The sequence below is a fragment of the Oncorhynchus gorbuscha genome, linkage group LG21 (assembly GCF_021184085.1).
Source record: "Oncorhynchus gorbuscha isolate QuinsamMale2020 ecotype Even-year linkage group LG21, OgorEven_v1.0, whole genome shotgun sequence".
Classification (NCBI taxonomy): Eukaryota; Metazoa; Chordata; class Actinopteri; order Salmoniformes; family Salmonidae; genus Oncorhynchus; species Oncorhynchus gorbuscha.
The window spans coordinates 26,295,800-26,312,244 of NC_060193.1; the positions used below are offsets into that span (position 1 = coordinate 26,295,800).

Sequence of the window (16,445 nt, forward strand, 5' to 3'; positions counted from 1 at the left end):
GATGAATCAGCAAAGGAATGAGAGAACCATCATGTCACTTGGGAAGCTGGCTTTTCAACAACTGGAAGAGGGCAATCTGATTTTCTATGAGGAAGACCTGAGAGAGTGTGGCATTCACGTCAAAGAAGCCTTAGAATACTCAGGAGTGTGCACACAGATCTTCAGAGAAGAGTATGGATTGTACCAAAAGAAGGTGTACTGCTTTGTGCATCTGAGCATTCAGGAGTTTCTTGCTGCTCTGTATGTTTTTCTCATCTTCAGCAACAACGGTGACAATCTGATGGTAGAAGAACCTCCCAGTTCAAAGAAACCACTGCTCACCCACATGCCAACAAGCATCCTCCACAAGAGTGCAGTGGATAAGGACTTTACAAAGCAAGAACGGACACCTGGATCAATTCCTTCGCTTCCTACCTGGTCTCTCACAGGAGTCCAATCAGATTCTCCTGCAAGGTTTATTGACGCAGACCAATATCGGGCCACAATCCAACAAGGAGACAGCCAAGTACATCAAGGAGAAAACCTTGATGATCTCCAGAGAGATGCATTAACCTGTTCCACTGTCTGATTGAGCTGAATGACCATTCCCTTGTGGAGGAGATCTAAAGCTCCCTGAGCTCAGGAAGTCTCTCAGAAGCCAAACTATCACCTGCACAGTGGTCAGCCCTCGTCTTTGTGATGTTGACTTCAGAAGAGGAGCTGGATGTGTTTGACCTGAAGAAATACTCCAGATCAGAGGAAGGTCTTCGGAGGCTGCTGCCAGTGGTCAAAGCCTCCAGAAAGGCTATGTAAGAACTTGAATACTTTGTAAAATAGGCAAACAAAAACAATGCACTATAAATGCATTGACTTGTGTTCATATCGGTCAGCTCTTGACTAGGCTGTATTTCCCAATGTTCTTAAGGTTGAATGGATCTCAGAGAAATGCTGTGAAGCATTGGCTTCAGCTCAAACTCCTCACAGCTGAGAGAGCTGGATCTGAGCGACAATGACCTGCAGGATTCAGGAGTGAAGCTGCTCTCTGTTGGACTGAAGAATCCACACTGTAAACTGGAGACAGAGGTAACAGGTTTCCCCTCAAAAGTAGGGCTACTTGAAAAAACCTTGAATGACAACTACTTTGATTAAGTATTGCTCTCTCATAACCGAATAAAATAGTATCATACAGGAATAGGACATTGGGGTCAAAGAGTATGTGATTCTTGAGATAATTCACTTGCCATATAAGTGAGTCCATGTCTAGAATAAGGTCTGGATTCAGTTTGTATAACAGAAGTATAGAGGAAGATCCTCGTTAAAATGTGAAGGTAATTTCCGATTGAGCCGACAAATGCATCGTTTATCGTCAATGCGGTCTCCGCGAACGTGGGATCATTGCCTTTACATTTCAATCGAGCTAACGTGGATGTTCCGCAATACGGAAGTCTTTGCACTGCAGGTTGTCATTCTGTGGAGTCACGATGGAAGGCTGTGCTTCTCTGGCCTCTGCTCTGAAGTCAAACCCCTCATTCCTGAAAGAACTGGAATTGAGCTACAACAACCTAGGAGTGAAACTGCTCTCTACTTTACTAGAGGACCCACTCTATAATCTTGGGAAACTCAGGTAGGAAACATAGACCATCTGGTAACTACAAACGTAGAAACCATTAACTAATCTATGCTGTCAGTGTGACAATTGTGTGGCCTTTCTGCACACAGGCACGCTATGAAGGGACTGTAGATTGTGTATATCACTCAAACCCTCTAATCTTCTGCTTCTTCTTTAGTGTTGAACATGATGCAAAATGCTGGTTAAAAGCTGGCCTGAAGAACTGCAAGTCAAGAATGTTCTGATTAATAAGCCTAAATTATGAAAACAAATATAAACGCAACATGTAAAGTGTTGGTCCCATGTTTCATGAGCTGAAATAAAAAAAATCCCAGAAATGTTCCATACGCACAAAAAGTTTCTCAGATTTGGTGCACAAATTTGTTTACCTCCCAATTAGTGAGCATTTCTCCGTGCCAAGATAATACACCCACATCAAGAAACTGATTAAACAACATGATCATTACACAGGCACACCTTGTGCTGGGGACAAAAGGTCACACAAACATCAAGTTTTTAGGGAGCGTGCAATTGGCATGCTGACTGCAGGAATGTCCACCAGAGCTTTTGCCAGAGAATTTAATACTAATTTCTCTACCATAAGCCACTTCCAACGTCGTTTTAGAGAATTTAGCAGTACATCCAACGTGTAAACACAGCAGTCCACATCTGTCTTTTTCACCGGTGGTAACACCCAAGACCAGCCATCCGGACAGCTGATGAAACTGAGAAGTTTGTAATAAAGCCCTTTCGTGGGGGAAAAACTCATTCTAATTCATTGGGCCTATGCCCTCTCAGGCCCACATGTGAAATCCACAAATTAGGGCCTAATGAATTTATTTCAATTGACTGATTTCCTTATATGAACTGTAACAGTAAAAATGTTAATTGTTGCATGTTTATATTTTTGATCAGTATATGTCATTTAAATGGATATGAATAGAAATATTTGTATTTCTTAATTTCTCATCTGTCATTCCTATTAGATGCCCGTGAGCTGACACTGGACCAAAACACGGCACACAGAGAGCTCTTGCTGTCTGAGGAGAGAAGAGTCACCCGGGGAGAAATGCAACCATGTCTTGAGCGCCCTGCACAGGTGTTAGGGACTGACTGGACGCTGTTACTGGGAGGTGGAGGTGAACAAGTATTCAACTTATATAGGAATAGCATACAAAGAGGTCAGCAGGAGAGGAAGGCACTACGACCTCCTCCTTGGACACAATGACAAGTCCTGGAGTCTGCTTTGTGCTGATGACCAATACATGGCCTGGCACAATATGACGAGCACTGCCATACCTGTCCCCTCCAACAAACTGGGACTGTATCTGGACTGGTCAGCTGGCCTTTTACAGTGTCTCCTGTAGCACATTGACCCAAGTTCTCTGAGCCCGTCTATCCAGCCTTTAGGGTTTGGGCTAATGGCACGTCAGTGTCCCTTTGCAAAATAGAATAGCATCCTGTGCCAGGCAGAGTAGAAGAACTTGTAAGATGTGTTTATTTGCAGATCAGAGGGAACTGAGTAATATGTTAAATATTCTGATTCAGTTTATGATAATCCTCCACGTGCATTCATTTGTGTGAAGCCAAAATGAATTAACAATTTTAAATCATTCATTCTTCAGGAACTTCTCCAGAATTGTGTTGGTGTTGTGATGGCAAAAAGTACGCCCTTAATGCAAATGTTGAAGAGTAGGCGTAATTGTCCCCAAACCCATGCATTGACTACTGTATAAAAATGCATCACTAGTGGCAGGTTTTTGTTTTGAATCAGGTCACAACTCATTTATTGCAGTACAATAGTGTATAGACAGTCACATGCATTCCACAGGACGGTAGATTGAACCATTTTGTATACATCCTCTGACGAGCACATCAAGCACAGCTTTTAGCCAACAGGAAATGCCATATGATGGAATCGCTTCGATATAAGAAGTTAGTTATCAAATGTATAACACCAGTGTGATTGGCTTGATACATGTTCTGTTGTCCATATGTTAATAATAAAACAGTTGGTTTTAGGTTCTGCGGTGGTAAAGTTTGATGTTTGACCTCAAAGATGTTGGAACAGATGATCCCTATTGGGGTTAAATCACATACTAATCTAAGCAGTGCAATCTGACAACTTTACATAGAGAGTATTCACACTTCTGTGTGACTCTCCCATTTGAGCGTCTGCTAAATGACTTAAATGTAAATGTATCTAGAAAGGACCACCTACAACGTGGTGTGTAGAGCCGTTATGATACTTTATGTAATGTCATCTGGGTCCGTATTTCTTAAAGCGTCTTATAGTAGGAGTGCTGAGCTTGGATAAGTTTTGCCTTTCAAATAATAAACATTACATGGACAGATGTAGACCTGATCCTAGGTCAGCACTTGGGCATAATTCTCCGGTTTGAATGAGCTGTATAAAGTCTCTTCTGCTGCTCAAAGTTGATATTCCATTCACAATGAAAGGAAAACGAGATGGGATAAAATGAGTTAAGGCAGACCTCACTAATATGTAAACCTTTAAAAGCTAGCTTATCTTCCTTAACTACAATGCTTCATGATGGTTAAGCTTTCAAAGGGAGGGATATTTCTATGTCAGTCAGATATACTGTCGATATATTATGGAGTAACCCAAGCATGTACACAAGCAGATTTTTAATCACATGAAAGCATATATTACCATAAGAGTTTAACTGTATGTTGGACTTGTCACTACTACTGAGGCACCGCAGTAACTTACCGTGGTTTCTTTCCCTGTGACAGAACGGCTCTCGTCTTTTGCTCAAGGCATGGAAGGAAAGAGCTGCACTTCAGTAGTTTGGCATCTCAGTTCCCTTCCTATTCATGGTTACATTTGATTTTTAGCCCCAAAATGGCTAGTGGCTAAACCTGAAACATTCTAGGTTGAGTATGCTGCGACGGATTCCTTTTCTCTCCCATTGGGATGTCGATGTTGTAAGAATAAAACATTTAGTTCAGGCTTTTCTTTTAAGACACGTTTGCAGGGTTCTGGAATGTTCTCGAACTTATCTCCAACACTTATTTACACACAAAACGAGAGAAATCTACTTCTCAATAATGAATTGCATTCAAAGACAAACACCCACAACAACAATAGTGAAGACTGAATCTGTAGAAATCATTATCAGCATCAAGGCATCTCCTATGTAGAAAAATATGTACAAAAAAGACAACCAAGCTACCGTTTCTAAAAGTGCACATCAATGACGATCAGTATTCTGTCCATGGGTAAATCACCTGCTAGAATACTACAAAGTGGTTCTAGGGCCAGGGGTGTTGGGGTCAGATCCTGGGGCTATAGGACAGAGATGGAGCAAGGCCACTCAGGACTAGGCAGTGAGAGACAAAGCATACTCGATCATAAAAGGGACTAACACTGTACAAGTGACATTCTCAACACACCATTTTATATAGTAGGTGTCCCCCCTTCCTGCCATGCTACTGTAGCTAGCTTGCTATCATACAAGCTTAACGGTTCAGTTAATGTATAGTGCTTCTACACCTGCATTGCTTGCTGTTTGGAGTTTTAGGCTGGGTTTCTGTACAGCACTTTGTGACATCAGCTGATGTAAGGGCTTTATAAATACATTTGATTGATAAACAAGGCTCTCTTTTCCTTACCTTCCAGAGTATTTACATAAATAACAATGCAATACAAGCGGCCCGCGGGGAAAGAACAACAAAAGGGACTTTCGGGATAAAAAAGTACCATCTTTGGGCAATATGAAGGTGCAAAAATTCTCCCTTACACCCTCACCCATCAAGTTCCTTCCCCCCTTTCTCTTGTCTGCTTCTCTCCAGTGTGTGAGGTCCTCAGACCGTCCAGCAGATGGCAGCAGTGGCCAAATCAGATGACTGGAGCACCGAAGCACTTGAGGCACCACTGGACGTTGGTGTTGGGTGGCCGGTCGATCTTATGCAGGGCCTTGATCTGCTCTGGGCTCAGCTCATCAAAGGCCAGGCGGTATTCACGGTCAAAAGCCTCTGTTGGGGAGACAAGGGGGAAAAAAAACAGAATCATTTGGCTCATTAAACTCAGGAACAAGACACTGAATGATTGGAATTACCCAAATCCATGTCTTGGTTTAAAAAAAGACTGGTTGTGTCATGCAGTTCACTCACCGACGTCAATGTTCTCCCGTCCCAATGCCACCAGCGCCAGGAAGAGGATCTCTCGATAGATACCCCTGATAAGAGACCAATAAATAGATCAAAATCTAAAGTTTACATTAGAGAAGTTCACATCAAATTAGCTCATAAATGTGTCACCCCCACATATAAGCTTTAGAGGACTGACCTTTGGCGTTTGACCTCTGGGTTCCTCTTGACCTCCCGGAGAAGCAGGTTGATGGGGCCATAGACGTCGTTGGTCTGGATGCTGCGGACGATGCTGTTGAGGAGGGTCCGTGTCTCCTGGTAGTCAGTGGGGGCCAGGGTGCCCTTCTTCTCCACTGGGAAACAGAGATTCTTCAATACATTAGAATAATTGTTTTTTTTACATATATGGCTCTATTCATTAGCTGTCAACTCAAACTGTGTTCCATTATCAAATATGATCAAATAAGACACAGACAGACAGCTCAGTGCTCTGAGGATGATTGCTTGATTAGATGTATGAGAGCTATGTATGTGTGAGAGAGTGGGTAGTCACTCAGGGTCCTCCAGCTCTGGTAGAGGGGTTCCCCAGGTTCCTGGTGCAAATTGATGTTGTCCCACAGCAGCTGAACATACACCTGTTTACTGTCTTGAGACAGGGATGTCTGGTGGAGCTGTGGACATAGTGAATGGAAAATACAGACACACTGTTATCTACTGTTGCACTGCTGTAAAGGTCCTGAACAGTCATTCTGAAAAGTACTTTCTCTCTCATGGCTGTGATGCGGTTCACAGCAGCACTGACAGATGTGTTGACATGACAACTGCGTCTGAGTTTTGAATGACCCCCCCCTTTGTTCCATGCTGGCTAAAAACCTAGCGAGTCAGTAACTAGCAAACACCAGACACGGATAAAAACCTAGCGAGTCAGTAACTAGCTAACACCAGACACAGATAAAAACCTAGCAAGTCAGTAACTAGCTAACACCAGACACAGATACAAACCTAGCGAGTCAGTAACTAGCTAACACCAGACACAGATACAAACCTAGCGAGTCAGTAACTAGCCAACACCAGACACAGATAAAAACCTAGCGAGTCAGTAACTAGCCAACACCAGACACAGATAAAAACCTAGCGAGTCAGTAACTAGCCAACACCAGACACAGATAAAAACCTAGCGAGTCAGTAACTAGCCAACACCAGACACAGATAAAAACCTAGCGAGTCAGTAACTAGCTAACACCAGACACAGATAAAAACCTAGCAAGTCAGTAACTAGCTAACACCAGACACAGATACAAACCTAGCGAGTCAGTAACTAGCTAACACCAGACACAGATACAAACCTAGCGAGTCAGTAACTAGCTAACACCAGACACAGATACAAACCTAGCGAGTCAGTAACTAGCCAACACCAGACACAGATAAAAACCTAGCGAGTCAGTAACTAGCCAACACCAGACACAGATAAAAACCTAGCGAGTCAGTAACTAGCTAACACCAGACACAGATAAAAACCTAGCGAGTCAGTAACTAGCTAACACCAGACACAGATAAAAACCTAGCGAGTCAGTAACTAGCTAACACCAGACACAGATAAAAACCTAGCGAGTCAGTAACTAGCTAACACCAGACACAGATAAAAACCTAGCGAGTCAGTAACTAGCCAACACCAGACACAGATAAAAACCTAGCGAGTCAGTAACTAGCCAACACCAGACACAGATAAAAACCTAGCGAGTCAGTAACTAGCTAACACCAGACACAGATAAAAACCTAGCGAGTCAGTAACTAGCTAACACCAGACACAGATAAAAACCTAGCGAGTCAGTAACTAGCTAACACCAGACACAGATAAAAACCTAGCGAGTCAGTAACTAGCTAACACCAGACACAGATAAAAACCTAGCGAGTCAGTAACTAGCAAACACCAGACACAGATAAAAACCTAGCTAGTCAGTAACTAGCTAACACCAGACACAGATAAAAACCTAGCTAGTCAGTAACTAGCAAACACCAGACACAGATAAAAACCTAGCGAGTCAGTAACTAGCAAACACCAGACACAGATAAAAACCTAGCGAGTCAGTAACTAGCTAACACCAGACACAGATAAAAACCTAGCTAGTCAGTAACTAGCAAACACCAGACACAGATAAAAACCTAGCGAGTCAGTAACTAGCCAACACCAGACACAGATGAAAGGGGGAACATAAGTGTCTTTGCCATAGATGAACAGTGTAAACTTTACATTATTTTTGCTGGCACCAGTAGAGTAGCTGTCTAGCTAGCTATAAACCACCATGTCTTCTCCGATATTGGTTACAAGGCAGTACTGATTTTAATTAGGTAAGAGAATAGCATGATACCATTGGTGTATTAAAAAGAGAGTTACGGTGATGTCACCTTGTCCCCTTAATAATGAGTCCAAGTGTTTGACATGGGGGAGGAGACCAGTAACTTTATGATCAAACGTTATCAACATAGAAGCAACAGTCATTTTTCATACTTTGATCTGGTTCCCTTCAAATACCATCATTAATGAAAAACATGATTTTGATAGTTCATGACCTTTAACAGGGGCGGCAGGTAGCCTAGTGGTTAGCGCGTTGGGCCAGTTACTGAATCGAATCCCCGAGCTGACAAAGTAAAAATCTGTCATTCTGCCCCTGAACAAGGCAGTTATAAATCACTGTTCCCCGGTAGATGGTCAATGTAAATAAGAATTTGTTTTTAACTGACGTGTCTAGTTAAATAAAGGTTCATGGTGGCTGGTCGCTCTGAGGTGATCACGAGTAGAGAGCACTGTTTGTAAGCTGTGTGTGAATATTTGTGTAGATGAGTAGCGTGTGTGAGTTCTGCATGGTTATGTACCTGTACTCCATTGTTACAGTGTTCCGAGGTGAGGATGAGGCCAGGCAGGTAGCTGGGCAGGTCCAGGCGTTGGAAATAAAACACCAGGTTCCAGAATATGATGGGGTGCTGGCTCAGGAATTTGTGGGTGTAGATGACCTGATGGAAAAAAACAATTAAACTGTGCTTTATAAGCGATACTACAGCTAAATGTTCAAATCTGTAAAGATTAACAGTTAAATAAAAATGGAAGCAGCAACAGCGAAGGCGACAAATGACTAGAACATCAAGGGACACATACAACAGCTAGCTACATTTATGACATTTTTAAAAACACAGGGACCCTTCAACATCAATGCCACATACTGTAAATCATACTACATGTGAGAATCTATGGGCCCCATATTGCTGTCCTGTAATATTGCTTCTTTCTGAAAATATTCTAATATCTGTTAAATGTGTGTTACTTGGTCTCCCTCATTCTCCAGTAGGGTCTCTAGTTCTTTGCGGAGGACCAGGGGGCTGAGGTAGGGCACAGACACGGGCATTGGGTTGGGCCGTTTCTGTCCCAGGCCATCCTGAGAACCACACACACACAGCACTTTAGTCAGTTGCATAACTCCTGACCATCCACATAAATTTAACCTTTGTTGCCTCCCACCCACAAACACAGTGAATCACCTATTCACACCAACAGTGACCACTGATTACGTATCCCAAGAAATGTTATTTCTGGATTTTGACAAATGTGGTTTGACAGCACTGTGTAAACAACCTCTTTGCTTTCTCAATAGCATAGAAAAGCATGGCCTGTACATGTGCTCCAGTTTCAGAGTAAATTCTATTTCAATGAAAGTCCACATACAGACAACAATCATTCATTTTCGATTCATAAGCGTTGAATTGATTTAAATTTTATACCCCGAATTCACTGACCTGAAATTGAATTGACTCAAGCCCTGGTGCGCTGAGAGGGAAGGATTGCAGGGACATTCTAAGGACACTCACCATCTCTGTCAGGCTGCAGGGCAGGCTGGTGGTGGACACGCTGTGTCCTGGTTCTCTCTGGGCAACCAGGCTCTGTAGAGGCCCGCCCACACTGTTGCTGCGTGTCAGAGACGTTCCCCTTTTCCCTGCCTGGTGCTCCAGCAGGCCCAGGGGATCCGATTGAGCCGGCTCCGGTATCAAACTGACAGACAGACAGACAGGAGAGGGCAGAGACAGAGAACAACAGAAAAATGTCAAGCAAGAGTGAGCCAAGTCGAGTTTTCAGCTTGTCATTTTTCAGTTCTTACAGTTCAATTGACAGATGAACAAGTTCGCTTAGCTACACATTAGCATCATTAGGGTACACGTTAACCCTTTGATTTACTGAATAGAAGGCACCAAATCAGATGAAGGATAAAAGGTAATAATGATGTGTTATTTTGAGACAGGCACTTCTTGTGAACCGACCTCTTGTGCGTAGCAGTCTGGCTTGCCGGGGCCTCTCCTGGGTCCTCAGATTCTGGGAAGCTGATGAGGCCAGGGGTCGGGGTGTCCATTGCAGCCCCTACCTTGTTCTCGGTGGAGCCTGTAGCTGTGGCCTGCTGGCTGTGGATACTGTCTCCTGATGCGCTGGGGTTCAGGTAGAACCTGTAGGTGAGATCACACACAATGAAACAGGGGAAGAGCACACACATCCCAGCCACATGGAAACATTTGAATGACTTAGACGAAGATAATGAAGTATGTCCAATTGTAGCAGGTTAAAATGTATTTAATGCCCATGTCAAAGCTCGCCACCGCATCTTCCTATGTAGCCGTTTCCGTAAATGTGCTTAATTGTCTGGTTTTGTACATGTAATCGGATTAATTTGAATTGTACCGTGTCTCACAACAAAATTCTGCTTCATTTAGTGAGTTCTTCATGAACTAGTAAGTATAATTTAAACATTAGCATGGAAAATCTCACATCCTGTTTTATTGAATACACTATTATACAAGTGTATACTTCATGGCCCAGACAGACAAACACCCACGCTGTGGTGGTGCGCAGGTCGTGGAACTCGACGTGGAGCAGGGGCAGGAAGGCGGTGCGGCAGAAGGGACAGGTGGTGTTGAGGTTGGAATCGTCTGCCGTCCAGCCCGCCATGATCTCCTCATCGTATACCAGACACTCACAGGATCGACACTGGGAGCAGCTGGACATCAGCACCTAGACACACACACACACACACACACACACACACACACACACACACACACACACACACACACACACACACACACACACACACACACACACACACACACACACACACACACACACACACACACACACACACACACACACACACACACACACGAGAGAGAGATAAACATTACAGATGCACCTGGCATAGGCTACTTGAAGCTACTTGACTAAGTAACAAACTTACCGGTTACGGATAGAAAGAGGTCACAGTCCATTATGAGCCTATAGCACCCTGTACGTATGAACTGTCAGATTACTACAGCATACTGTACAGTGCATTCGGAAAGTATTCAGACCCCTGGACTTTTTCCACATTTTGTTACATTACAGCCTTATTCTAAATTGGATTAAATAATATTATTTTTCCTCATTAAATCGACACACAATACCCCATAATGACAAAGTGAAAAGAGGTTTTTAGAAATTTTGTCAAATGTATTAAAAATAAAGTATTCAGACCCTTTGCTATGAGACTTAAATTGAGCTCAGGTGCATCCTGTTTCCATTGATCATCCTTGAGATGTTTCTACAACTTGATTGGAGGCCACCTGTGGTAAATTAAATTGATTGGACATGATTTGGAAAGGCACACACCTGTCTATATAAGGTCCCGCAGTTGACAGTGCATGTCAGAGCAAAAACCAAGCCAGGTCGAAAGAATTGTCCGTAGAGCTCTGAGACAGGATTTTTTCGAGGCACAGATCTGGGGAAGGGTACCAAAACATTTCTGCAGCATTGAAGTTCCCCAAGACCAAAGTGGCCTCCATCATTCTTAAACGGAAGAAGTTTGGAACCACCAACACTCTTTCTTAGAGCTGGCCGCTCGGCAAGACTGAGCAATCGGAGAAGGGCCTTGGTCAGGGAAGTGACCTCGAACCCGATGGTTACTCTGACAGAGCTCCAGAGTTCCTCTATGGAGATGGGAGAACCTTCCAGAAGGACAACCATCTCTGCAGCGCTCCACCAATCAGACCTTTGTGGTAGAGTGGCCAGACGGAAGCCACTCCTCAGTAAAAGGCACATGACAGCCCGCTTGGAGTTTGCCAAAAGTCACCTAAAGGACTCTCAGACCATGAGAAACAAGGTTCTGATGAAACAAACATTTAACTATTTTTTGACCCCTTTTTTGTAGTATCTAATTGTTTAGTAGCTACTATCTTGTCTCATCGCTACAACTCTCGCACGGGTTCGGGAGAGAAGACAGTTGAAAGTCATGCGTCCTCCGATACACAACCAAGCCGCACTGCTTCTTAACACAGCGCCATCCAACCCGGAAGCCAGCCACACCAATGTGTCAGAGGAAACACCATGCACCTGGCAACCTTGGTTAGCGCGCACTGCGCCCGGCCCGCCACAGGAGTCGCTGGTGCACGATGAGACACGGATTTCCTTACCGGCCAAACCCTCCCTAACCCGGACGACGCTAGGCCAATTGTGCGTCGCCCCACGGACCTCCCGGTCGCAGCCGGTTACGACAGAGCCTGGGCGCGAACCCAGAGTCTCTGGTGGCGCAGCAGTACAGCTCCCTTAACCACTGTTCCACCCGGGAAGCCCTCAGAGAGATCCTTGATGAAAACCTGCTCCAGAGTGCTCCGGACCACAGACTGGGGCGAAGGTTCACCTTCCAACAAGACAACGACACTAAGCACACAGCCAACAAAGCAGGAGTCGCTTCGGGACAAGTCTCAATGTCCTTGAGTGGCCCAGCCAGAGCCCGGACTTGAACATCTATGGAGAGGCCTGAAAATAGCTATGCAGTGACGCTCCCCATCCAACCTGACAGAGCTTGAGAGGATCTGCAGAGAAGAATGGGAGAAACTCCCCAAATACCCAAGAAGACTCGAGGCTGTAATCGCTGCCAAAGGTGCTTCAACAAAGTACTGAATAAAGGATCTGAATACTTAAATATGATATTTCAGTTATTTTGTGTTTGTATATATTTGCAAACATTTCTAAAAATCAGTTTTTGCTTTGTCATTATGGGGTATTGTGGGTAGATTGATGAGGGGGAAAAAACGATTTAATCAATTTTATAATAAGGCTGTAACGTAAGAAAAGGTAGAAAAAGAGGTCTGAATACTTTCTGTATGTACTCCGTCTTTGACTCAGTCTTTGTGAGACCATATAATGAGTACGGTAGCCACTTACAGTTGAAGTCGGAAGTTAACATCCACTTAGGTTGGAGTCACTAAAACTTGTTTTTCAACCACTCCACAAATATCTTGTTAACAAACTATTGTTTTGGCAAGTCGGTTATGACATCTAAGTATAAACACCATGGGATCACCCAGCTGTCATACCGCTCAGGAAGGAGATGAACGTACTTTGGTGCGAACAGCGCAAATCAATCAGTCCGATATCGACATAACCTGAAAGGCCGCTCAGTAAGGAAACCACTCAAAAACCATAAAAAAGCCAGACTACGGTTTGCAACTGCACATGGGGACAAAGATTGTACTTTTTGGAGAAATGTCCTCTGGTCTGATGAAACAAAAATAGAACTGTTTGGCCATAATGACAATCGTTATGTTTGGAGGAAAAGGTGGGAGGCTTGCAAGCCGAAGAACACCATCCCAACCGTGAAGCACAGGGGTGGCATCATCATGTTGTGGGGGTGCTTTGCTGCAGGAGGGACTGGTGCACTTCACAAAATAGATGGCATCATGAGAAAGGGAAATTATGTGGATGTATTGAAGCAACATCTCAAGACATCAGTCAGGAAGTTAAAGCTTGGTAGCAAATGGTCTTCCAAATGGACAATGACCCCCCAAGCATACTTCCAAAGTTGTGGCAAAATGGTTTAAGGACAACAAAGTCAAGGTATTGGAGTGGCCATCACAAAGCCCTGACCTCAATCCTATAGAAAATGTGAGGGCAGAACTAAAAAGGCGTGTGTAAGCAAGGAGGCCTACAAACCTGACTCACTTACACCAGCTCAGTCAGGAGGAATGGGCCAAAATTCACCCAACTTACTGTGGGAAGCTTGTGGAAGGCTACCCGAATTGTTTGACCCAAGTTAAACAATTGAAAGGCAATGCTACCAAATACTATGAGTGTATGTAAACTTCTGACCCACTGGGAATGTGATGAAAGAAATAAAAGCTGAAATAAATCACTCTACTATTATTCTGACATGTCACATTCTTAAAATAAAGTGGTGATCCTAACTGACCTAAGACTGGGAATTTTTACTAGGATTAAATGTCAGAAATTGTGAAAAACTGAGTTTAAATGTATTTGGCCAAGGTGTACGTAAACTTCCGACTTCAACTGTAAATATAAAGTATGATAGTCTCACCTCAAGGGCACAGTTCTGGTAGATACTAGAGGAGCTGGTGTGGTGGGAGCCTTGGTCTGACCTCTCAGAGTCTGGACCTCTGCCTGGCCTTCCTGGAGTCACGTCTACACACACACACACACACACACACACACACACACACACACACACACACACACACACACACACACACACACACACAGTATACAATCACAACACACTTTCAACCATACACATCTTGTGAGTGTGTTTATGGGTGTACGGGTAACGTTGTTTTGTCTTCTTGTGCATGCGTAAACAGTGTGTGTGTGTGCCTGCATACTTTTTTATTTATATAAGCTGTGTATGCTTACGTGTGGAGTGGGGTCCTCTCCCTGTGTCACTGCTCCCACTGCTGCTGCCCAGGCTGGTGCTGCTCTGGGTCAGGCCGTTGGACACCAGGCCTTGGGTGGGCCCTCTGTGGGTGGGACTGTCACTTCCTCCACCCCCCAACAGCATGGACTCATCCAGCCTGGCAGGGAAACTGTCCCTTTCCCTATAGCCGGGGCCCAGTTCATCCTGGGAAGAGGAGGAAATAAGGCCAAATGTAAACTTCTCAACGATTGTGAATGGTCATATCACTCACTTGTACAAAACTGAATGGATTCTGCAATATGCTTTGCAAGATGAACCTGTGAAATGAGATGCTCTGCTTGCAAAGTCAAAGTCTTACATCATTGTCCTGTATATACTGGTGTTTTACAGTGTGGTATCTACAGTGGGGTCCAAAATTATTGAGACACTTGATACAGATTATCAAAAATAATTGTAGAAAGTAAATCATTAAAATACTTCGGTATATTCTATGCTAAAAACAAAGTGGGGAAATGTAATTATTTTATACAATTGCTTGGAGAAAGAGATTTTGTTTAACAAGTCAATGTTTTTTTTATCAAAAAAGGTAGGGGTCAAAATTATTGACACCCGATTTCAAAGGCACCAAACCTTTTTTTTTTAAATGGTTTATGAGATGGGAGAACAAATTGGGAGGGAGTTTCCTCCATACAGAATTCATCTGCGTCTGCGTGTATGGATTGCCTTCTTCCATTCAAACCACACGTATTCAATGGGTTTCAAGTCTGGAGACAGATGACCATTGCAAAATGTTGATTTTGTGGCCAATGTTGTGTATTTTGATGTGTGCTTGTGGTTATTGTCTTGCTGGGAGGTCCACTAGCAGCCAAGGTTTATGGCAAAAAATGTCCTGGTACTTGGTAAAGTTCATGATGCCGTTGACCTTAACAAGGGTCCTAGCACCAGTGGAAGGTATCGGAATGCAAAACAAAATATATAAAAATCACCTTTATAATAAAGCATTGCATGCATTATCCTGGCTTTCGGGTACAGGCATAGAGCAGTAGAGGCGATTGAAGAAGTTGCACACATGGAGATAACGTTCTGTAGCCTAGGATCTGGGAAAATGTTTGCCTTCTATAAACACACCGCATGCAATTCTACATCATTTCAGACGACTGAAGACTTCATTCTTCTCTTCTTTTTTTATACCTCACAAATGATAGTCTACTTTGAAGCTGACGAGAATCTGAGATCAATAAAGACGACCTTGTCTTGAATCTATCACTAGCCTAGGCCTAGGTGTGCGGAGACACATTGTACAACACGAGGACGAAATTATAGTCCTGAAAAAGCTTTCCAGTTTCACTGACTCACCCGATGACGTGCAGCTCAATCACCGGCGGTGGCCGATGGCCCCGTGTCAAAAGCCTCTCTCTTGTTTTACATTGTAAAACAATGTTGTTTGCTCAATATGTCTATTTGGAAGTTGGTAACATATTTAGTGGCCTACAGGCAGATTACTCTTCTCTTTTCAGCAGGAGCCATTTACTTTCCAACCTGTGTTTTCCCACGATTGTATTTGAAGTATTGCGAAAGGCATGTTTTGGCTGCATGCTGTTCACTGACAGATTTGCCGCGCATTTCCGACTGTAGGCAATGCCTTGTGATTGGGCTACACTCTACAGTTAAGCATGAATTAAAAAGTATATTGATCCTCGTGGCTACTCCTGGTGTAGTCTTCTGAATGAGTTAATTTATTTCTGAACAGTTGGCAGTAATTCTAGAACTTTGGCAAATATATTTTAATTTATCAGGGGTGCCGTGGCACCACCAGCATCCTTCCCATGGCCATGATTCTATAAGGAAATAAATGATGAAGTATGACTCTGGAGAGATGGTAGTGTCAGGCTCCTGTCTATCAGAGCAGAGAGGGAACCCGATCATAGAAAGGGATTCTGGTTCTGAGAGAGATACAGGTGCGCTTCTCTCTCTCACCACAGCAATGGCCACACGTTGGTCTATAGGCTACAATGTTGCGCAAA

The 16,445-nt window shown here is 43.6% G+C and overlaps 1 protein-coding gene across 3 annotated transcripts in view; it reads right to left on the reverse strand.

The window, feature by feature from the left end:
• Window positions 1–4,222: 4,222 nt before the first annotated feature.
• Window positions 4,223–16,445, reverse strand: part of LOC124007724 (DENN domain-containing protein 4C-like) — a 75,016-nt gene continuing 62,793 nt past the window's right edge. For 2 of the 3 annotated variants that reach the window (XM_046318448.1, XM_046318447.1), the window contains 11 exons: window positions 14,421–14,625; window positions 14,089–14,192; window positions 10,576–10,751; window positions 10,010–10,189; window positions 9,563–9,743; window positions 9,022–9,132; window positions 8,576–8,713; window positions 6,255–6,372; window positions 5,901–6,054; window positions 5,726–5,790; window positions 4,223–5,587 (listed from right to left, as the gene is read on the reverse strand). In XM_046318448.1, coding sequence (XP_046174404.1) covers window positions 5,451–5,587; window positions 5,726–5,790; window positions 5,901–6,054; window positions 6,255–6,372; window positions 8,576–8,713; window positions 9,022–9,132; window positions 9,563–9,743; window positions 10,010–10,189; window positions 10,576–10,751; window positions 14,089–14,192; window positions 14,421–14,625 — 1,569 coding nt within the window. In that variant the 3' untranslated portion in view covers window positions 4,223–5,450. Of the gene's footprint in view, window positions 5,588–5,725; window positions 5,821–5,900; window positions 6,055–6,254; window positions 6,373–8,575; window positions 8,714–9,021; window positions 9,133–9,562; window positions 9,744–10,009; window positions 10,190–10,575; window positions 10,752–14,088; window positions 14,193–14,420; window positions 14,626–16,445 lie in introns of all 3 variants that reach the window. The other variant, XR_006833998.1, reaches the window with a different exon arrangement.